Source organism: Phalaenopsis equestris, unplaced genomic scaffold (genome assembly GCF_001263595.1).
Source record: "Phalaenopsis equestris unplaced genomic scaffold, ASM126359v1 Scaffold000002, whole genome shotgun sequence".
Taxonomy (NCBI): domain Eukaryota; kingdom Viridiplantae; phylum Streptophyta; class Magnoliopsida; order Asparagales; family Orchidaceae; genus Phalaenopsis; species Phalaenopsis equestris.
Window position 1 is genome coordinate 17,839,649 of NW_018164444.1, and position 24,160 is coordinate 17,863,808.

A 24,160-nucleotide genomic window follows, 5' to 3' on the forward strand; every position below is an offset into this window, starting at 1 on the left:
CAGAATTAAAAAAAAAAAATGCAATAGCCACCGTAACTTTTTGCATCAGATTATTATTCATCAACTTCACAGCTACGTTTTAATAAGTTGCAGCTGCCCCAAACAGACCTTTAACCTTTAAAAAGGGATATTTCCTGAAAAAATAATTCTATGATTATCAAGATGATGACAGAAACATATATACATTTCATATACATACATAAAGCAGAAACTGATAATAACTGCAATATGAAAGTTTACATATTATATAAAGCCCTGGAAATATATTTTTGTGTAAATATACATTTAGCAAGTCATTATTATTGACTATAGAGACTAAGGCCAAACCTTACAGCACTGTAGATAGAAGAACTGAACTAATGATAGAATTCAGAGCAGAAACTAAACAGCTTTATTGTATTCTTCATAGAGGCTACATATCTGCATTGACGGTGTGGGACCAATACTCCTTCACAAGTTCCCCAAAAAGAGACCCCTCAGTCTTCATTAATTTCATTGGGGTGTCATATTCCACTAATTTACCTGCAAATATATATATTTATATGCATCATCCAATTAGTATGATATATGCATACATACCGCCCAATTGGGGTGTCATGTTCTTCATAGGGGCATTTACATACCATAACGCCCAATTCCTATATATTTACATATATAATTCTACCAACCAAATATATCATATCATATAAAAAGTATCACCATTCTTATTAATAGATAAGGTGGGGTATGTATGTAAAAATTATTGAAGAAAAATTGAAGTTTAGGGGTTAGATATGTAAATACATAAAAATTGAGTGGTATGTATATAAATCTTCCAAGATTTTGAGGGATCTGATTCACACAACTAAAATCTAAATCTGAAAGTGGTACTAGGAGATAGAGGAGTCTTTAAGATGATAGAGAGAAATTTTGGTCGGGATATTTGGATTTCAAAATTGTTGGATTCATTTTGACATGAGCAATCAATCAAAACTCATAATGCACTAATTTCAAAGCATATCGAATGAATTTAAGGCTCATTTTGATATAAATTTTTTCGCCTAGTTGGAAGAGCAAATTGAAATTAGGAAAACTATTCACAATTTCATATTGAAAAACTTCCAACCATGAATCATTAGACCTCAATATTAATTTGACGCAGTTGCAACTAGAGCCGTAAACGAGTCGAGCTTGAGCGAGCTCAGTCTTGGCTCGTTTTTGGCTCATTCGAAGGCGATCAAGCTTGGCTCGTGTTCGACTCATTCGAAATTGGCTCGTGTTTGAATTTGCTAGTGAATTGTGTTCATGTTCGGCTCGAAATTGCATCGTTTAAATTAATTAAAAAAAGAGATGTTGAGTGTTAAGTTCGAACATTCACTACTTCTATGCAGTGGAAGACCCAAAAATACATGACTGCACGAGTTAAAACAAGCTGAACACGATTGAACAAAAGGTTGTTTGTACTTGGCTCGTTTGAAATCCGAGCTTAAAAAATTTGTTTGTGCTTGGCCGTTTATAATTCGAGCTTAAAAAATTTGTTCGTGTTTGACCCATTTACTTAATGAACGATTCGAACAGGAGCTACTTAAACACAAGCTATTCACGACCAACGAGCTTTTTTGACAGCCCTAGTTGCAACCATATACATACATACCACTAAGTTCATATGTGTTTACACATCTTACACCAAAACTTCAATTTTTGCATACATACCCACCTTACCTAAGCATGAAAAGAAACATTCCCTTTTTAAGAGTTAAAATGGTGTATTTTGAAGTGATATGAACGAGTTGGTTGGTATATATGTAAAAATTAAAACTTAGGCCTTAGATTATGTAAATACATAGGAATTGGGTGGTATTTATGTATGTAAATGCACCTGTTTTTTAAAAGTTAAAATAGTGGCATTTGTATGTGATATGAATGTTTTCAGTGATATAAATGTAAAAAGGAAAATTTTGGGTGTTATATATGTGAATGCATAAAAATTAAGAGGTATGTATGTAAATGACCTAAACAAGTCTTCAATAAAAGGCCCAACATAAACAGGTAAGTGCATGAGTTTAAAAAAAAAATAATTACATGCATAGCACCCAAAACATTGCTATTTACAAAATCTAGGACCCAGGTAATAATTTTAAAATACGAAATCAATATATTTACATGTGCCGCATTCAAACCATTGAAAATTTGATAAAAATGAAAAAAATATGGATTGGTATCATGAACTTAGACTTTTGAGTGAAAATTTGAAAAATGAAGGAAAGATGGTGCTAGATTTGTAAATAGCAATGTTTTGGATGCTATGAAAGAGAGAACAAATTCCTTGAGATGCCAAGTTTGTAAAAGTTCAAAGAAACAGCACATACCATCACTAATCCCAAGCACCTTGGTGCAGTCCATAACCGTTGGAATTCTGTGAGCAACAGTGATGACAGTGCAGTCTATGAATTCTGTTCTGATGGTCTTCTGAAGAACAGCATCAGTGGTGTTGTCGATTGAAGCTGTGGCTTCGTCAAGAACTAATATACGGCTTTTCCTCAGAAGCGCACGTCCCAAGCAGAACAGTTGTCTCTGTCCCATACTCCAGTTGGATCCGTCTTCAACAACTGGACTCAGAAATTTTGCAGTGTAAATAATGGAAGTTTAAGATGGAGAGGAAAGTGAAGTTGATGTGTTGAGAGGAATCTACCTAGAGAATCAAGACCCTGCTCCTTTTCTTGAACAACTTCTCGGAGCTGACATTTTTCAAGAACCTTGTGGCAAAAAGGAAAATTTAAGGATGATGATGTAAATAGGAATACTGATATTAGTTTCCACTTGAGACAGACAATATCTTATTAAAGCCAAGGGCTTGTTCGGGATGTGAAATCCCTTAAATAGATTGAAGCCAGACTTTTAAACATTGAGATGCTTTTTGGTGTAATGGTGAAATTTCAATAGAAACTTCAAAGTTCAGCATGCTTGTAATAAAGCACTTCTCGGATGGGTGACATATTGGGAAGTTACACTAGCATGGCAAAACCGTGAGGCCATTTGGCCAAAGCAAACAATATCTTGATTGGTAAGAGTTCAGGCTGTCACATGGGATCACTTTTGGTTTTAGGAATTTGTTTTCGTTTTTTGCTTTTAATTTTAAAAAATATTTTTTAATGTACATTTGTGTATGTTTTTATGTTTAGTTTTCAAAATAAATTAGCTTCTTTTTCAATAAGCACTCAAAATATTTAAAAATTATTTTTTGAGTGTTTTTAAAAACAACTAAACATGTAAAATAAACAAAATAAAATAAAAAAATCAAAATCAAAAGTGATCCCAAATGGCCTTTAGCTTTTTAACATGAAAGAAGAAAACTTCTTTAGAAGCAACTGCGCAAGATTTTATGAATTTAAAGTCCATGAAAAACATCTGAATATTGGGATGAGATCAGACTATGATAATCTGAAGATAATAAATCCTTCCTATCTAGGAAGAATTTAAATTTGATTTATTTCATGTAATTTGGCATTAGTTTTACGATTGAACGTCGTCCGGACATAAATATTAGATCTTCGCAGTCCAGGCTTGAGAAATGCAAATACATAAGAACTGTCTGTGTGCTATGCTTGTAAATTTCCCTTCATTCTTTTATAATCCATGAAAAAAAGGCAATATCTCTATCTGGATGGATTAGAAGTACCAGCAGCAGGTACAATTTTATAATAAGAGATAAGTTTTTTAATCTTCTAATTTTATTTAGATCATATAGAAACTGTTTTCCCAAACTTCTGGTTGGAAAAAAAGGCTAATTTGCTGACAAAAAAGAAGAGCAAGACGTAGAGGTATATTTGCATGGTTTGGAAACTATGTGTTTCTTATTTGTTAGGATGATCACATAAGAAAATAAGGGAAATTTACATACATAACCATACAATTCTTATGTATTCATATATATAGCACCAAAAGTTTGTTATTTACCTATATAACAATTTGGTGTCATAAAACTATGCATGAAAAGGTAAATTTTTTATGTCATGTTAAAGCTTTGAGTTGAATGCATGTAAACATGAATGTTCAGTTGTAAGATAGGTAAATACAGGAGAATTGTATGGTATGTATGTAAAAAAATCCCAAGAAAGAATTGATAAGAAAAAGTACCTCCCATATTTCAAGATCTGAATGCTGCCCTAAAGGATCCAAATTATATCTCACAGATCCATGAAAGAGGGTAGGATCTTGAGGAATGATTCCGAATCGCGATCTCAGGTCATGTAACCCAATTGTGGCAATATTTAGGCCATCTATGATGATCTTTCCTCCCGACGGCTCAATGAGTCGAAACAGTGCAGCTATAAGGGTAGTTTTCCCGCTCCCAGTTCGTCCGACGATCCCGATCTTGTGTCCTCCTTCAAAGGTGCAGCTGATTCCCTGAAGAACAAGCGGACTATCTGGTCTGTATCTTACCTGTTTCAAACGCACAAATCGATACTTAGGATTTCTTTAGGATCATTTTTTTTTAAAATTATTTTAAAAACATATTTTTTTTATGTGTTTGTCATGTTTTTATGTTTTATTTCTAGAAAAAAAATAACATATTTTTTAAAACACTTAGAAATAACTTTTATGTGTTTTGAATGTTTTTAAAACAACTATATACCAAATATATTTCATTTCAAATCATAATATAAATAAAATAAAATATAAAAGTAATCCCAAATGGCTCCTTAACTTTTCTAATGAAAGGAAGAAACAAAAAGATGCTGATTTCGAAACTAAAGTTACTCAGAGATATAATGAAGGAAGATTTACATACATACCACTCCATTCTTATTTTACTTGCATGCCCACCTTATTTATGTATGAAAAGGTATATTTCACTTTTCAAAAGTTAAAACAGTGACATTTTTTATGTGATATAAATATAAATAGCAAAGTTTACATGTTAGATATGTAAATACATACGACTTGGGTGGTATGTATGTAAATGCCGCTATAATGAAATAATAAATACCTTCAAGTCTCTAAGTTCCACTTTGCCTGTTCCCGGCCAATTCGGAGGTGGTCGGTTGCCTCCGACGATTTCGGGAGCCTCGCTTGATATATGCATGTACTGATTCAACCGTTCCACGGATATTATGTAATTTGCGAGTGTACATTGATTTTCGATTGAGAAAACAAGGGACATATTTAATGAGAAGCCATAAGATAGAGCCATCCCCACTAATCCTGCAATAACATCAGAAACAACAGGTTCAGTTCATTTAACAAAGGGAAAACTAGAATCATGCAGTTAGTGACATCAGTAAGACAATGGACTATTTCTATCCTCTTATAATATTGAAATTGGCCTTTTACATATTAGATTCATTTTAGTCCGTTGCAAATAATCGGATGATCATTTTAATTCTTTTCTCGATGTATAAAAAGAAAAGAATTTTAATTGATATTCTTAAAAAATTAGTAAAGAGTATCCGCGACACACCGGAGCTAAAAGTTCCTGGAGGAAGAAGGGCCATGACAAGGGCTGAAGTTGAAAGAACAGCAGCACCCATGGTCTCTAAACGTTGAATTAACCATTCACTAGCAGCAAAATTATGGAAAAATGGGCTGGCATTACTATCAATGAGCTCCAAATTCTTTCCAAAGAAACGATCTTCTTCCTGAAAGGCTCTGATTGTTACTGCCCCAGACACAGACTCAGACAAATGGTTGGCCACTAGAGATTTTGTAGTGCCATTAATCCGCATCAACTCTTTTGCAGAATTCAGGTAGTAGGCCTGTAGACAATGGAATCTGCTGTCATTTCTACGCAAGCAATCAACTACAAAGGGTATAAATTTTGAAATGCGACAAAAATGCATTTTTCACCCATCCAAGTCGACGCATTTTAATGGATTAAACCCCAAAACAGTCGCACGACTATTTATATGTGATCAATTTAGTCCTAAAATACTAAGATTCTCTTATTTAGTCTCTCGACATAATATAATTGATCTAAAATGATCCCTTGTGTAGAAATTAAGATACAAAATTAATATAAATTTTATCCATGAACTAACAAAATTGGACCAAATTTAGTATTTGTGAGATTATTTTGGATCAATTTTGCATACTGAAGTACTAAATTACACAATTCATTTACAATATTTACATATATCACAGCTAAACTTCCATATTTACACACATATCACTCAAATCTTTAATATCACACAAAAAATAGCACGTTTATCACTTTTTAAAAGTGAAATATATCTTTCCACACATAGATTTAAAACACCAAGGTGTTATGTATGTAAATATGAAAGTTTAGCCGTGAAGAAATGTGATACTTCGAGACAAACTTATTCACCTACAAATAATCGAGGATCATTTTGAAACTATAACCCCCTTTTTCAACATAATCCACATTTTCATTTCATAAAAACATGTGATGTTGGTAAACACTATGGAAGTTATTTATCTTCTTAAATACCTGCAATCGGATGGTCAAATAGACCATAGGAATGGAGACAAATAAGACTTGCCATGTAATAAAAGCCATTATGCCAAGGTTGCTATATGCATTTAATGTAGCACTGATGCTAAAGATCAAGCTAAATGGCACATCAAGATCAACAATACTTAGATCAGAAGAGACCTGTGAAAGGAAGTATGTAGGAATGAGCCAACTAGAACGAGTAACTTCTTAACACAAGAATAGAGAAAAGAACTAAAATAGTCTCACACTTATTTTTAGAGGGGCAGACTGTGCCCCCCTAAAAACAGTTAGGAAATCAGCAATTATGTATTAAGAAAATAGTAATATAACTATAGAGCAGAAATTAACCCGACTCAATATCCTCCCGAGAGGAGTGGAATCAAAAAATGACATTGGCGCCCGAAACAAGCAATTAAGCAGCTGAGAAAACAGAGATTTTGATGATTGAAGGCCAAGAACAACAACGAATACTGATCTAGACAACAAAAAGATGGCTGTGCTGCACCCTATGGCCAGGTACACTGTGATCAATCTCAATGTGCTCACTTGCGGGTTTTGAACATTTGCCGCCATCCAAGAGTTTTGAGAAATTTGGCCTGATATAAAAATTATATGAGAAACAGCAGCTAGTGAAGAGTACAAGAAGCCCTTGTTCTGGTTGAGGTATTGTAAATAAGGCTTTAGACCAGTATCTCCCGACTCTTTCTCCTCTTTCTTAATCAGCTGATCTTCTCCTGAAGACTTTGCTATTTTGTGTTGATTATTAATGCACGTGTCATGGATCTCCATTGCACGCACGCAGCTTTTATGCAATATAAGTTTCTCGAGGCTTTCTGGATCGGCGGTGTCTTTGTGTGCATTGACCAGGTCCTGAAATTCCTTGCTTGAGATCATTAGTTCATGGTAAGGAGCAGATCTGAGGACCTCTCCCTCTGACATTAACTGCAAGGGCAAAGAGACTTTTTAAATAATGTTGCAAAACATAAGGTCAGCCTAACAAGTTATGTGTAATAAAAAGAGTTAATCAAGCTTGATTTACATGATAAAAAAGAGAAAAGTGCCAAAATAGTCCCTTGACTACTTACATCGGGTCATTTTAGTGTTCGTCTAAAAAAATGTCAAATTATGGGTTGAAATATGACCTGAAAAGGTGCCCATAGTGGACTATTTTAGCCACCATTAAAAAAGTCTAAAGACTAATTTGACATTTTCATAGACCTGAGACCAAAATGGACCTCTAAACAGAGCCAGGGAACACACTTTTTTCTCATGAAAATTTTTCTCAGAACTAACCAAGAAATAAAAAGAAATCCATTTCAATTACGTAACTGTTGAATCAAAAGAAATTATAATACCAGTGATTGCAATCAGAAGCAAATATTAAGTGGTGATAAAGGCAGACAGAGACAATGCCATACAAAGAAGTTAAAGGAGCAACACAGAAAATTGAGAACAGACCAAAATAGAGTCAAAAGCCGGAAGGAAATCCACTTGGTGAGTAACTAATAGGACTGTTTTTGAAGATAGAGCTCCTGTGACATAATCCTGCATGGAATTAAAAATAACATTTAGAAACGGCTTAAGGTGAATCAAAGACACCTGCATGGATGGGAAAATAGTAGTTACAATATGGGGATGTTTACATACATACCACACAATTCTTATGTTTTTACATATCTAAGACCTACACTTTGGCTTTTACATTTTTTACCACCCAAACCTTTTATCGCATCAAAATATCATTTTTTCAGCTTTTAAAAAATGATAAACACCTTTTCAAACATAGATACGGTGATATACATATAAAAATTGAAGTTTATGTGTAAATGCATAATAACTGAGTGGTATGCATGCAAATCTTGCTTACATTAAATAAGCTAGTTGCAGTATGGGCATCAACAGCACTGAAAGGATCATCTAAAAGATATATTTCGGCATCTTGGTACAGTGCACGGGCGAGCTGAACACGTTGCTTTTGACCCCCACTGAGATTCACTCCTCGTTCTCCTACTACTGTAAAATCTCCAAAGGGAAGTGCGTCGAGGTCTTTCACCAAGGAACACTTTTCTAAGGCTTCTTGGTATTTCTGTTTGTTCATTGCAGAACCAAACAGAATATTCTCTTGTACCGTCCCAGTCTGAATCCATGCATTTTGAGAAACATATGCAATCTTTCCAAATACTTGAATCTGCAGCCACAAGAAACAGCTATTTTGTGTAAAAAATTTGTCTTACAGATAAGAAAATAAACGGAGTTCTAAAAATTGAGCTTTTAACTCATTTACACAAAGTCCAATAGAATGATTATTATAAATGTGCTTTGAAAAAATAGTCATATTTTGCATGAAAAAAGTGTCAAAATAGCCCTCTAACTATTTAAAGGGGGTGTCCCGAAGTCCATACAAGTGCCAATGTAGTCCCCATACTATTTTGATATGAGCTGACACAGATAACAATTTCAGCCTTAATGTAAAAAATTTAGGACTAATTTGACACTTTTATAGACTCTGAGATAAAAACGGCACCATTAAACAAAGAGCGGACTATTTTGGTACTTTACTCTTTTTCATACTATTTAAAAGATTTAATTCTCCAGGAATGTAGATCTTAGTTTCATTATGTTCAATAAAAGAGAACGGCAGCTCTATCAATTTAATGGGTGAAAAAATAGGCTTTTACCACGCCTTCTGTGTTTGGTATCTCTCCAAGAATTGCAGCCAATAAAGTTGATTTTCCAGACCCAACTTCACCGCAAATTGCAATCTTTTCTCCTGGCTTAATCTCTAAATTTATATTCCTGAGTGTAAGTTTTGAAGGATTTCCATCCCAGGAAAAACTTGCTGACTTGATTATGATTGGATGTTCGACATTTACAGCGCGGTTCTTTCTAAGATTTCCACTCTGAAGCTCTTCTGCTTCTAGAAACTTCACGATTCTTCCGAACGCAACCTTCGCTTGAATAAAAGCTCCAATAACATCAGGAATGGATCTAACCGGGTCTTGCACGAGACGAAGAGTCGCTACAAAGGTGAAGACATTGCTGGGATAAAGAGGAATCTCCATGAGATAGCATGTTAAGAAGGTTGCAGCCGAAACTACTACAGGAGATGACCAGAAAAGAAAGCTGTTGTATGCTCTCTGCAACTGAAATGCTGACAGCCACTTGCATTCTTCTTCTCTCAAACTTTCAATCACTTTTCTAAAATGAGTTTCCCAAGCATAAAGTTTCAGAACTTTCATATTCACCAGAGCTTCCGCCATGGCCTTCAATCTCTCATCTTGAGCCTCCATAAGCCTTGTCTGGAACTTATGCTGGAGCTTTGCCACCGGAGCGTTGCATAGAACTGTGAGAACTATCACTACCATGGATGATATTGTCGCCAGGCCTACAGCATGGTACAGAATCACCAAAGCAATGCAGAGTTGCAGGCATGTAGTCCATGTCTGATGAAACCAGACTGGAAACTCCCCAATCCTATATGCATCAACTGTAACATAATTCATGATCTCGCCAGAGGAATGTATCAGCTTGGCCGAGCTCGACAGCCTTAACTGCTTCCGATACACGGCTGCGGAAAGCAAAGATCGGATTTGTAGGCCTAACATTCTGGTGCGAAAATGCCACTGCCTCTGAGATAAGGACTCAAAAAATTTCACCAAAAACATTCCCAAAGCCAAAACATAACCTTCATATTCGAAAGTTCCCATTCCCACAGACACTTTTATAAAGGCGTTCAATAGCATTGGACCAGCAGAGAGGGTCAGTACCTTTAGTAATGCAAAGAGACCAGAAACTAAAATTTCTCTTTTGTGGCAAGAAACTATTGCCCTGAAGAAAGACGGAGAGACGGTGTGACTGCTCTGTGTTTGTCTGCTGAGTTGTTCGAGAAACATGAAGTATCGGCTTTCTGCTCGATCCATCTCGCCCATATGCGGAATATCTTTCTCATCCAAGGGCTTCTCAAAGCCCTTCCTCATCAAAGAATTCAGCCACCAGAATGACATTCTACTGACTAATCCAGCATTAGCAAAAGGAGTCACGAACATATTTGATGAACTTAAGTTTGTATGAGAATCAATACTAAGAGGCTCATAGAGAGAGTCAGAAAGAGAGTCATAATCTTCTTGGGATCCCTTGAAGGCACAGAGAAGTAACAGTATAGCTCCTGGTAAAGTTAGCAGATCTAGAACTATCCTAACTGAGATAAACCTCTCCAGAAGGATGCTTAAAACAGAAGAAAAGCAGAAAAATGCTGCAAATACACTTGAAACTCCAGACCAAACCTTCACAAATGCCTCTCCAAGCTGTTTGGCTCGGATGCTTGCCACCAAGCTGGTGAGAATCCAAAAGAATCCTTGAGAAAACACAACCAGCCACACATGTAAAGGGAAGAAACCCTCTCCCCTCCCTAACTTCTCTTCTAACATCCAAAGGCCGAGGACTAGATAAGCAAATCCCAAGCAGCCATTGAAGATGATTGAGTATTTTTTCAAGGGAATTGATAGCTGAAAAAGTGTTTGGATTGTAATCATTGACAACTTTCGAACAACGTTCATGAGAAAGGCAAAGAACAGCAGTAGAGTAATAGAGATGACTAAGAAGTGGTTCACACAAGTATTGGAGTAAAGAATGCCCTCAAGTCCACAAGTTTTTCCATCATAAGATGAACAAATGGAACCACCACAGAATGCCATCGTAGAACCTAATGAGATGAAGACGTTAAAGAGAAATAATATGATGCAGTTAACAACAAAAGTTCTCTACAAGAAGTAAATCATGTCTAAGATGAAGAAATCAAGCTTACGGCTGAGATAATCCATTCTGAGGGATGTTCAATCTCTGCTAAGTTCCTTTGTCAAGTCTTATTACACCTGAAGCTAAAGTCTGCCATTGCTCATTGTAGATGATCAATGAAGAACTCAACTCTTTTGCTTTTTCGTCTGGCAACACTTCTGAAACAACAAGTTAACAGAAGAGGTCACTAATCAAAAACTTAGAATTGTGTTCTGATTATTATGCCTGAACTTTTTTTATTCCCTCGTGCTAGAAAATCCACAACAAAGCATGTTAAACTTTACATTCAATTTCAATGATTGCGTAAAAAAATATATGTAATTTTTTTGGTGAATCTGTGACAAAATTCAAAAAATACCAACCACAAAAATAAAGGACCTCGAAGATCTTAACTTCTATTTTCACTCTAAAGCTTTTGCATGTGTGTGTTTTGACACGTAACCATATCCTCCGCCTCTGGCATGAATACAAGCTACTCCCCATCCCACTCTTGAATCTCTATGTGCCTCAATCTCAAGTTAACATTTTCACTTGACAAGCGCCACCAAACCCACCCCGCACCCCCTCCCCTCCCACTCTCTGCAGTCGTCTGACTAAACATACCTTTGACATTGATGGTTGATTCATTAAATATTACATTGCTTTATTTAGAGTTTTGTATAAAGGAATATTTCAATTTTTTCATTATTTTAATTTCATGATTTATTATATTTTTACTAGGGTTTATGATGTGGGGGCTTGGGTTTGAATCCCAATCAATTCAGAAGGAGAAGGTTCGCTCTGCTAGGAGGCTAGACCGGCCCCCTCCTTCCTCTTTTCATTGGGCGGAAATTATTCTCACCTTTCCTTTTCTATTTTCACTCCTATATATCTATAATAGATATGTGTTTGCTATCCTAAGGTTTAGTTTTTACCTTTCTGATATGAGAGTTATGTCCAACTTGTTGTTGGCGGATGTTTTCCCTTCTAGGATTGTATTCGAAGGAGAGAAGATGCTCCGGTGCTCTGACTGTAACTCGTCCGAGATCGTGATCTTCTCCAAGAGTTCGAGGGGTGCTCCGGCTGTAACTCGCTCCCGCGGGGATAATTATCTTTCCCTTTTCATCCCACCTGCACGTTGTCCCTCTCCGCAGTCCCTTTCCCCTGATTCTAGCTGCCAGCCCCATCCTTCTAGTGATCCTAGCCACAAGGCATTTCACATTTTCCCCAACTGCCACTAGCACTGATTTCATTACAGCTTCCCCTACAACCACTAAAACATCTCCCTTCATTACTAGCAGCCCACCTAGCCTCACAACTAAACAACCAGTCTCTTGGACTATTGCCCTCCTAAGCCCCTTCCCTGCTCCACCCTCTTGTGATTGCCAACAAATTTCACCAAAGCATCCTCCGGTCTAGTAGCCACCCCTGCAACTCCTTGCAACTGCTTTCCAGGTGTTGCTCCAACCCACTTCCAACTCTCTCTCCCTCACAACCACCTCCAAACCGACCCCTACTTGTTGTCTAGCCGCCAACCTCATCACGCTCTAGGGCATATTTTTATGTTTTTTTTTATTGTTTATTTTTTGTATTGAAAGGTCATTGTTGTAATCTATTTATATTTCAACAATAAAACTTCATTTCTTATTATGGTTTGGGTCAACTCCGGTATCAATTTATTTTCTAACATATTATTTTTATCACTTTATTTGCTTACAATCCAAAGATCCTTTAATTATAATTAAAGCTCTTGGAGGAAGATAGCCATATTGAATTATTTCATTGCATGAAATATATCTCATTCTCTCTCTCACTCTCTCTTTCTCCCATTTCAGCCTAAGTGGTATCAAAGGGAAAGATTTCATAGATTCAATCACAGCTGCCAAACCACATTTATCATACATTCTCCGCTACCTAACTGATTATACGTCCCTCTGCCAATGATCATGCAAATCATCATGCATCAAAAATTCGAATGTGACTCATAAACAATACATCGATATCATCAATGCTTGTGTAGTAAAATATCCCTAGCTAGCATTTGTTACTTTATTTATTTGATAGAGGAAAGATTCTATTAGTCTTTATTTAGGAAAGATGTTATTATAATACCAAGTTTTTGTTTAAAATGTTAATTAGAGAAAGATTTAAACCAAAATGCAAGCTATAATGTATTGTGCAACACATTAGCATGGATTTCATGTCAGGAATACAAAAATTGCTTGTGGATATGATTACATATTAATAGTAGGCGATATGCTTTCTAAAATAGCACATTTCACTCTAAAGGCTGACGATGCATTTCATGTGGCCAATTTATTCTTGAATTATATTATTTGCCTACTTTGTCTCCCCAAATCCATTGCCTTTAATAGGGATGTTAAGATATCTGTTATTTTTTTCAAAAATCAAATGAGAACCTTTTGAGACACTACTAAGATTTTCATCCGCATACCTTTCACTCACAAACAAATGAATAAATATAAGTAGTGAATAATCATCTATCATTTTGCTATGCTACTTTTTGACAATATCCTAAAAAATGAGAATTTATTATTGCTTATAGTTGAATTTGCCTACAACAACTTTGCTAATACTATGAATGGAAAAGCATTCTTCAAAGTGGCACATAGGTCACACAACCTACGAAACAATAGATCTCATACCCTTATTCATGCATGTATATTTGATTTTGATGCATCATTTGTTCGATGTGTCTTAAAATATTTTGTGATATTAAAATATGAATGGACTTGCAAACTAAAAAATATACACTATGGCCGTTATTCATAAAAATAATGAGATATAATAGAAGGTGATTTTGTTAGTTTGTAATAGCTCTAAATACTTCATGCATAACACATTTAAAAAATTTTATCCTCGAGCATCAATTTTAACAATGAACTTAAAAAGCGTAAACTAAATTCTAATTTATATATTAATCCAAATTTTAATGTTGAGAATTTAATAGCATATAGAGGTACATTGAAACCAAAAAAGTTTCAATAGACTTCTCTACAAAAGGAAATTTTGCATTCTAACCAGCAGCACTAGTATCTATGTTGCCCTTGCCACAACACTATTCCCACTATTGTCGCCAACCATAGCCCCAATCCTAGTTGTTGAGTATATTTTGTTATATGAAGTTTGTAAAACGAGCATTACCTTTTCTAGTGAAAAGGTACTTCATCCGATGACTCGTGGATGACACATAACCGACCTTCTAAAAATATAATTTCATCATCACCCTTCAAATGAGAGGTATTTACAACCCAATAAAAAATGATGATAATCGTCTGATCAATGCTATTTGATGTCAATGACATAATTAAATAAATATTTCTACTACATTTGATTTTTTTTTTGTCTTATTATATTTTTATGAGGTTTGTTTCTATCATATGCTTTGTTACTTTATTTTCTTGCAACCCAAGGATTCTTTCATTATAAATGAGAACCTAGGAATAGGTTGAGACTAATCAGGTTGAATGATATACTGAAGTTTTGCCTCTCTCTCTCTCTCTCTCTCTCATATCTCTTTCTCTCGTCTTTGTTGGTCATTGTCTCTCCCTTCTTCCTTTATATATGATGACTAAAAGCAAAACAAGAAGAAATTTTTATTGTGTTGCTCCATCAATTTGAAGTTGTTAATGATATGTATCCTAGGCAATATCTCATTGCACCTTAGTACAAACCGTATCCATTGTAAAGTTTATCTTTTGCTGATCATACTCAATAATTCCATATTGACATTGTAAAGAGTCTTGCTAAGATTCACATAGTATGCGAGAGAATAGCAAAAAAAATTATGTTCTTGTTCATAGTTGTCCTAAGTAATTTCTTACAAATTCCTTCAAGATTCTTGCACGATGGGGCCATACAATTTTAGAAGAAACTAAGCTCAAACATTATTTTATTGAATTGTATCATTATTTAAATTTCATATCTATATTTAATATTAAAAATTTATTATATTTTAAGGGCATTTTTCAGTTTTTTTTTTTTTTTTCTATATAATCTATCTAAAAATAGAGTTAAAAACTTTTCTCTTCTTTCTCTTCTCTCAATTCTTGTATCCCCCTTTGGTTAACTTCAGTTATAACCTCAAATTCGGGACATACCTTAAACATCCTTGTGGGGAAGAACTAAACTCGTTGCTATTAAAATTTTAACTTAAAAAAGGGCATATCCATGGTCAAATAAGTTACTCTTGAGATCTAATAAATTAACCCTTGTTAATTTTAGGTTAACCTAAAAAATTATTTTCCTAATCATAATTCATTTTTATTGCAACCATCTGTATTAAAATAAAAATTAAAAGGGGCAATTATATACATAACACACAATTCTTATGTATTTACATATCTAGCACCAAAACTTTAATATTTACATGCATAGCACTCAAATCTTTAATATAACATCAAAAATATCACCATCACCTACTTATACAAAGTTAAATGCACATTTTCATGCATAAGCTCACCACACCATAGTGTTATAAATGTAAAGATAAAAATTTAGGTATTATATATGTAAGCATAAAAGAATTGTGTGGTATGTATGCAAATTTCCCAAATTCAAACCATCCCACCAATCAAGTCAAAATCAACAAACAAAACAGTTATAATTCAAGCATTCCATCATCTTCCCCAAGCATTAGCATCCCATATAACACTGAATTACCTCGCCGCTATAATCAGACGAACACTGGCATGAAACGTCAGAAAGGGTTTCAGTCGCTCACCTTGCCACGGAATCTTGCTGATCCAATACAAAGAAGCAGCCCCACTCAAAGCGAGAGAAACGAAACCATCGATCAAGTAAATAGACAGAAGAACGGCGCGAATTCCCGGAAATCGCAGCGAAGATGAGGACAATGGAAGAGATGAAGGAGCAGAGTCCGGTACAAAGGAAGAGAGGCCGAGATGGTACGGGAACGCACGAAAACTGCGTTCCTCATGGCGGTAAAGCTGCGCCTTTCCCTCCTTCCTTCCTCCTTCCACAACAGAGCCAAAGCCATCATTGAAGGGAGGTTACCGCACCGCTCCTTCAAGGAGATCGTCTTCTTCCTCCTCCTTCCGGACATTCGGCTGCTTTCGGCGCGGGATAACCTATGTGGAAGTCGCGGAGAAGAAACGCGAAAAGCCTGCGGCCGTGGCCAGCGTGTAGCCGTCCGTATAGCGAATCCGTCGGACCGTTAGAGTGGAAATTTTAAACTCATGAACGTATTTAGCTTAGGCCGACGACCCAAGTAAATAATAAATGCCCCTTTTTTTTTTCCTTTAATTATAAAAAAAAAATTTACATGTATATACGATTCAATTCCTATGTATTTACATATCTAATATCTAAATTTTAAATTTAACAAGCATATCACCTTAACTATATAATGAAAATGTGTCACTTTTAAAATTTTGAAATGATAGTATGTTCTTTGTGAGATAAAAATTTTAAGTGGTATAAATATAAAAAAATTAATTTATATGAGCATTGAATTTTTGTTGCTTTCTTCGCTTGCTTCCTTACGGACTTCTCAGATCATGATTCTTACTTTTTTCTTCTCCCTGCTCTCCCAAGTCCCCTTCTTAATTTGATTGATTGACCGCCTTTCTCGACTATTTAAAGATGATCGATGCTAAAGCCAGGGCATCACACTCCTCTTCATCACCTCCTAATATATTAACTGAATCCCCTCTTGTGTTTATCCTCTCATCCTCTCTCTCGCGGCGCTTTCACCCAAAATCATCGACTTAGTGACAGAACCCTTGCGACGTAGTATCCATTAGAGCTAGCAAAGATGGCGACAACTAGATCGTGGTGTGTAGAGCCTACTGAAACCCCTTTTATTTAACCCCTCTTTATACTTGTTCTCCCATACCCACTCGAAAGATGAGGATCGATGCACCCTCTCCTCTTTCTTCCTACGTGATCGCTTGGTACCGTAAGCTCATATTTATCTACATAATTAACTATTAGGAGTTCGTTATATGTAGGATCTACTAGTCGACATCGATTGATCTACTAAAACATTTGGAGTGTCGTCGCGCACCTCAAGATAAGTAATTGATTTTTATTTTAGGATAAATGTAACATTCATAGTTAGAGGCATTAATTCATATTATTTGTTATAAATTCCAAAGATGGAATCTTAAACTTCATTGGTGTCTCGACTTCTGAAATCTCTCTCCAAAAATGGTTTGTGCTAGTTTTTATTTGTTCCTTACTTTCCTTACATTTTTCTAGTAATTAGGAGTGATGTGCACTAAAAGATTCATAGCTGTATAGTGATTGATTAAGGTCTTAGTAATGCAAAAAAAAAACAACACACACTCAGGTAATTAAAGATGAGAATATATCTTGATAACAATAAAAACCCTCAAAAGAGGAGAAAAAACCATGGGGTCTAGCTCGATTGAAATAATCTACTATGAATAATGAGTATACATGTCCACTCTTCTCCTAAATTAAAAATTTATATCTTCGTAAACTGGTTGTAGTTCTTAGCGACAGAGGTTTGTAAGAGCCACAGTCGATTTTCATAGAGGTAGCAATTTTCCGTCTGTGTTGTGGACTGTAGTTCTAGCGTCTGCTTGTTGTAAAAGTCATAGTTGATACCTTGCTTCAAGAGCATCGATTGGCCATAGAGGTTGTAGCAGGGAGTTGCGGGAGTTGTGGACCACGTAGGTCATATAAGTCATAGTGGTGAGTCCAGACAACATTTGTTGCCCACAAGGGCTGTAGTCAGGAGCTGCACTAGTTGTGTATCATTGTAGATCATAGTGGTGAGTTGTAATAATATCGGTAGGCGGCGACGGACAGAGTCCAAAGCTGCGCTACTTGTGTACCACTTAAGCGGTAGTTGGTCATGCAAATCGTAGTGGTGATTTGTAATGACGTTTAAAGGCTACAAGTGCCAGAATTTGGAGCTGCACGAGCATATGTGAGATAGAGGCTGTAGCGGGAAGTTGTGAACCACGTAGGTCATATAGGTCATAGTGGTGAGTTTTGACAATATCTGTTGCCCACAAGGGTTGTATTCAGGAGCTGCACTAGCTGTGTATCATTGTAGATCATAGTGGTGAGTTGTAATAACATCGTTAGGCCGCAACGGACAGAGTCCGAAGCTGCGCTAGCTGTGTACCACTTAAGCGGTAGTTGGTCATGCAAACCGTAATGGTGAGTTGTAATGACGTTCAAAGGCCGCAAGTGCCAGAATTTGGAGCCGCACGAGCATATGTGAGATGCATTGTTAAACCGACTTCGAGGTGCATTGTTGCACTGTCTTTGGGGTGCATTTTTACACCATATTCGGGGTGCATTGTTGCACCATCTTGCAGGTTGCTTCGTGACTCTGTGACATTAGTTGTTGCTTCGCACAATACTTTGTCGCAAGGAGTAGACAGTGTTTGATGGTGATTGACAACGTGTGACGAGTGGTGATCGACAGTCGTTAGAGACAGTTGATTGCTGCAAGAGTGATGTGAACTTCAGATCCTTCTCTAAGCTGCAAGCTTTCCCTTCAGGCTTCAAGCTCTCATCCTCTCATGTGAGGAGTTGGGCTCTATTTATAGGCTATCGGTTGTAATTAATGAAGGAATATGAATCACTCTGATCGGGCGAACCAAATACTTTCCACGATCATATGTTGTTTGATGGACATTTGAGAGCCTTAACGATGTTGGAATTGAGCGATCTTAAGCTCGTCAGATTTGTCTTATCGAGACTCTCGTCAGATTTATCTCATCAGATTCGATATCCTTTTGATCTTCCAAATATGTCCGAAAAGCTTACAAAAGTGGTTTAATGACTTGATCTGACTTGACTCGCATTGGATCACTTTTTGTATCGTTGGGTTTATCTTGTCGAGCCGATCAATTCGATTGAAGTTTGTTGAAATCAGAGCTTTGAAGTACTCTAATCAAAGTTTGAACGTTTCTTGCTCAAAAAATTATTTTGACATATATTTAATGCCTCAAAATTCGTGTTGGATATTGGAAACTTGTCGATGACGCGTTAAGGAGAAAACCTTTGTCTCCTTCTTCTTTCTTCTCCAGTTGAGTTGTAATAGTCCATCTTCATCTAAACAATTAAAATCAACCATGCACAATCTTTCTTGTTTGAAGATTAGGTCGAGAGCTCTTCATACTTTGACTCTTGACAAATTCTAAGTGTGAAGCTCTCGCTTTGGCTGTTCTTATCTCACTGTCTATTGTCCTGCCAATTCTTGCTTCAGTGCGGCTCCCATCTGCCGCTTGGCTCCTTTCCTTAGAGATATTGGTTGCGGGTCACTGATTTGGACTATCTGGTATACATTATGGTATGATAAAACATTCAAAATATTTCTCTCATATAGTCTGTTGTTCTTCGAGGGCGTTCTCTAGATGAGAAGAAACTTATTCACAACGTTTTTGTATGAATTATATGCTCACTACAACTTTTAGAATGTTAAATTATTTTGAAATGTAGGGTATCGTATCACTTATAGGTGCATGTAATCCAATAACAATCTTTGTATCGTAGAGAACGTGGTAGAGAGATGGATGAGAGTTTTTCGAGGGATATATTAAATTTTAAAATCTTGTAAGTTAGAGAGAGACAGATCCTGAGAGATCCCCGGGTCCCAATATTTTAGAGAGAGAAAAAGGGAAATGGAGGTGGAAAGCAATATTAAGAGGGGGGGAAGAGAAAAAATGAGTATACAACAAGAAAGGAAGCCCCACTCTTATCATTTTCCCTCCACTTTTATAAGTAAAGGAGAAAATCAACAAAATAATCAAAGTTTGCACTATATGTCGCATTTCTCCATTGCCTTGATAAAGATTGAGATGTAGATGTTAGATATTGCCGACTGATGTCAGGTATTATCGGTAAGGTGGCCATTGCAAGTACTTAGGTGAAAGTATAAAGTCTCAAATATCGGGCGACATCATCTATAAGAGATTGACGAATATACTTATTAGTCATGATGACTTCTTTTTTGTCATGATAATTTCTTCTGATAGTTGTCCTTACATAGGTGAGTCGGGTTCGTTTTTTAGGAAGATGAGAATGATTGTATCGACATACGAGCTTGATTCATCACTTCGACATGTGAGCTTGATTCAACCACTCTAGCAAGGGGACTTGAACCAACCACTTCGGCAGGTGTGTTCGATTCATTTAGTAAAATCTATTAAAAATTCATGTATACTTTTATTTGTGTACGCATGATAGTAGATACAAATACTAACTATATTTGCTCATTGTCATTAAGCAAAGCTGCATGCCCATGTAAAATTTAGATACTTCTTTTACAAAAATTTGAAGGGAAATTTTCATACATGCCATACAATTCTTTAATATTTACATTTCTAGCACCTAAAATTTCAGGTTTATGTTTATAGGACATAGATGTAACAAATGTGTGCATAGAAATATGCAATTAACTTTATAGAAGTGGCTGACAAGAATATCTTTGAATTTATACTAAATTTTTGAGTGCTATGAACGTAAATATTAAAATTTGAGTGTTAGATGTGTAAATGCATAAGAATTGTGTGGTATGTATGTAAAAGCCCCTTAGAAGCTCAAATTAGTGAAGTTGAATTTGGCTAATGACTTGAGGTTTACTTCGAATTTAATATTACAAATTTATTATGGAAATAGAATAAATTTCATTTAAATAATTATTATGATAAATTAATAAAAATTGATGAACTAGAAAAGAAAAAAAAGTAATTATTGAGAAAAAGAAAAGAAAACATTTTAAATATTTTTAATAAATTCTTAATTAAAATTTTAAATTTTGTTATATCTTCAGTGTATTTTATATTTATATTTTTAAAATAAAATAGCTCTTATAAATATTTTGTGATCATAACTGATTACCCGCACAAAATTCGTTATAATTAGGGGACTCAGCTCGTGTTCGGCTCGTTTATATTTCAAGCTCAAAAAGTGTGTTGGTGTTCGGCTCGTTTGCTTAGCGAGCCGAACACGAGCCGTTCATGAACAAAGAGCTTTTTTGACAACCCTAATCACGTAGGCATTAGATGTTAAGGATTGGAGCAAGATTTAAAATATCATTTGAATCTAATTTAATAATTTTTATTCTATTTTCTTCATTAATACTTTTAATTGATTATAAATCTTTGTAGCCTTGTAGTCAATTAATTTTTTTAAAAATACTACTCATAAAAAATATATAGATATATAATTGATTAGCAGTATTTCGAGCCAAAATGAGCCGAAAAACGAATGGACAAATATTTGTTCGTGTTGTTCTTGTTCGGCTCGTTAACTTAGCGAACGAACCGAACACGAGCTGTTCATGAATGACGAACCGTTTTGACAGAACTAGTTATAATAAAAGATGATTTACATATATACAATTCAATTACTACGTATTTACATATCTAACACCTAAACTTTAAGTTTTACAAACATGTAATTTTATCTATACATGAATCCCTTTCTAAAAGTTAAAATGACGCTATTTTTTATGCAATATGACATATTTAGATGGCAACGTTGTGGTGTTAGATATGTAAATAAATAGGAATTGGTTGGCATATTTGTAAATGCACCTATAATAAAAAAAATGTATTTTTTAGTGTAAATGAGCTTGAGTTAGTACAAAAATCAAATTGACAAATTTACCCGCCGAATATATTCCTGTACTTTGCAATATTCAATTAGCAGTGTAAAGATAAGCCTAGCCATCACCTAACGCTATTTATAAGAGGCCGTTGAAGGGCTCGTTAAGATTAATAGTGCACATGGCATACTATATTACATATCTAACCCTTAAACTTTGACTTTTTATATTTAAACCATACAAATATTTTATATTCTATCAAAAATATCAATATTTTTTTTAAAATTGAAGTCCCCGTATATTTTCATGCACATATAAAATGTCATGTATGTAAATTAACGTTTAAAGTTTATTGAATCCAAAAATATTCGGAAAATACACTCAATGAATATAACATTTTGATAGGAAGTGATTAGAGAGAGAGAGAGCAAGAGAGTGTAGTTTTTATTCATGATATGGATCCCCTTATTTATCGGCATAGGTCCAAGTATTACAGAAGTATATATTGATTCCCTCATTATTTACTTTTAAGAGAAGTTTTCTTTTGTAATTACAGAGTTATTAACATATAAAAAGATCAGGTGATTGATTAGATTGGTAAGGGTTTGTCGACCGTTAAGTGAGTCTTGACTCGATGGACTGATTTGATTGGTAATTACAAGATTATATGCAGGCGAAAGACTAGCTAATCCGATGCAAAGAGGAAACCAGTATGCGAGGCTTCCGCGGGAGAGTTGAGCAAGAAGAGAATTATGCAGGGTCGCGAGCAAGGGAGAATGAAATTTGAATCGGGTCTTCAGATTTTTTTGTAGGTCCATGACCGTGGTGAGCTGCAGAGAAGGTTGTAAAGTATATCGACGATCGTCTTTCGGTACACCCATTAGAGGAACTCACTCATGCCCAAAGGGGAGAAATGTCTGTTCAAACTGTTGCAGGGACTATGAATCCTTAGGGGATCAGGAAGGCGTCGACTGAAGCTAGGACTCAGCCTCAATCGCAAAAGGGGTTGCTTTTCCTCCATGGTTGGAGGACTGGATGAGACCGGTGAGGCTTCGTCTCTTAAAACACTTCTGCATGGTGTCGAGTTTTGGGTATGTAGATTGAATCATACTTTTAGTATTCCTTTTGCAGTTGCAGGAGCTCTGACAATCGCTTCTACTTCATCATAAACTTAACACTAACGTTGAGGGCGATGTGGTCTTTGTGAATCGGGCCAGGGAGAGGGGAGAGAATACTGAGGAGCATGTTGCGTTGGAACGAGCGACCATAGAGCAGGACACTATGGAGTCGGATACTGTGGCCCATGGGGTAAAGGAGAATCTACCTTAGGGCAGAGGCAGAGGTGTGAGCAGCTAAGTTCCTCCTGGCGCGGCAGCAGAGGAGGCGACACCTGGAGGGCGTTGAGTGTATGCCAACTTTCTAGTGCGCTACCTATCTGAAATGGAGGAGCGCTTTCTCTGTCTCATAGTACAACCTTAGGAGGATAGCAATGATGGAATTGTTGAGGTTTTGGAGTGAGTCAATCGAGTTGAGAGAGAATTCACTGCACTTCATGAGGAACTTATTTTTTAAAGGGAAGATGTTGGCGGGTCACTGTGAGATGGCTTGATTGTGTAGGAGTAGTTGTTCGTTAGAGAGGGTTTTGCCACCCAGCTGAGGGATAGGCAAAATGACATGTTTAAGCTGGGTGGCAATTTTATGTACGAGCAGCTGCGTCAACGGGGGTTGTTCGCAATCAACCGTATATTTAAGTTTTTTTTCTCTCTTAGTTGTATCTGAGGGTGTGGTGCAATGCTCCCTCTATTTGTACAATAAACAAATAAATAAAATGTCAGGTAATGATTGGTTCTCCTCGAGTACTATGTGATTCCTGTCACACTAGTCTCGTTGGTGGCATTTCATTTTCTGTGCTGTTGACCTCACTTTTGGTTGAGGTCTAGAAATTTCTTTAGTAGCCTAGGTCTAGCCATAAGACTTTCCTATTGATTAGTCTTAGAAAACTAGAAAAGGTACTCTCACCATTAGAAACTCAAAACTCTTCTCTTTACTCAACTTGAAGTTCCACATATTGGTCCTAACCTCTAGCACTTAGTAGGTAAGATCATTATGAGGGAACTCATGGAGAGTTCCTATAGGGCTACTTGACTTTAGGATTAACCCTGGGTGTTGATTTGGAGCTAAGGTATACAATACCTTCACAATACCCTGGCTAAGACCAATACATAAGGACCCAAAATGGAGATTTCATTGGTCCATGACTCATTCAAAATGGTTCTCTACCCAATTGAACTTGAAATACCCAAATTTGGCTAAAATTTCCAAATTTTGCCAAAATACCCAAAACTGATCAAAACTTATTCCAAATACTTTGAATA

At 35.9% G+C, this 24,160-nt stretch overlaps 1 protein-coding gene across 2 annotated transcripts; it reads right to left on the bottom strand.

Annotated features, from left to right (window-relative positions):
- Positions 1–237: 237 nt before the first annotated feature.
- LOC110027322 (ABC transporter C family member 10-like) lies at positions 238–16,167 on the bottom strand. Of its 2 annotated transcripts, none has more exons than XM_020728707.1 (13): positions 15,954–16,167; positions 11,241–11,388; positions 9,115–11,138; positions 8,304–8,624; positions 7,895–7,981; positions 6,785–7,378; positions 6,431–6,595; positions 5,441–5,735; positions 4,970–5,184; positions 4,117–4,422; positions 2,672–2,735; positions 2,349–2,588; positions 238–522 (listed from the first exon to the last, which is right to left on the bottom strand). In XM_020728707.1, exons 2-13 carry the CDS (start codon positions 11,254–11,256, stop codon positions 413–415), a joined length of 4,437 nt encoding a protein of 1,478 aa, XP_020584366.1. In that variant the 5' UTR covers positions 11,257–11,388; positions 15,954–16,167; the 3' UTR covers positions 238–412. The 2 variants fall into 2 exon arrangements, with proteins under 2 accessions (XP_020584366.1, XP_020584359.1); XM_020728700.1 differs by having other exon boundaries at positions 15,893–16,167.
- Positions 16,168–24,160: the final 7,993 nt, after the last annotated feature.

What these genes read in the sequence shown, in the direction of transcription:
- LOC110027322 (XM_020728707.1), bottom strand. An exon ending in CTGCAACTAGCTTATTTAAT is followed by an intron (nt 7,982 to 8,303) that starts GTAAGCAAGATT and finishes AATTCCATGCAG; the next exon opens with GATTATGTCACAGGAGCTCT. An exon ending in ATTTGACCATCCGATTGCAG is followed by an intron (nt 5,736 to 6,430) that starts GTATTTAAGAAG and finishes CATTGTCTACAG; the next exon opens with GCCTACTACCTGAATTCTGC.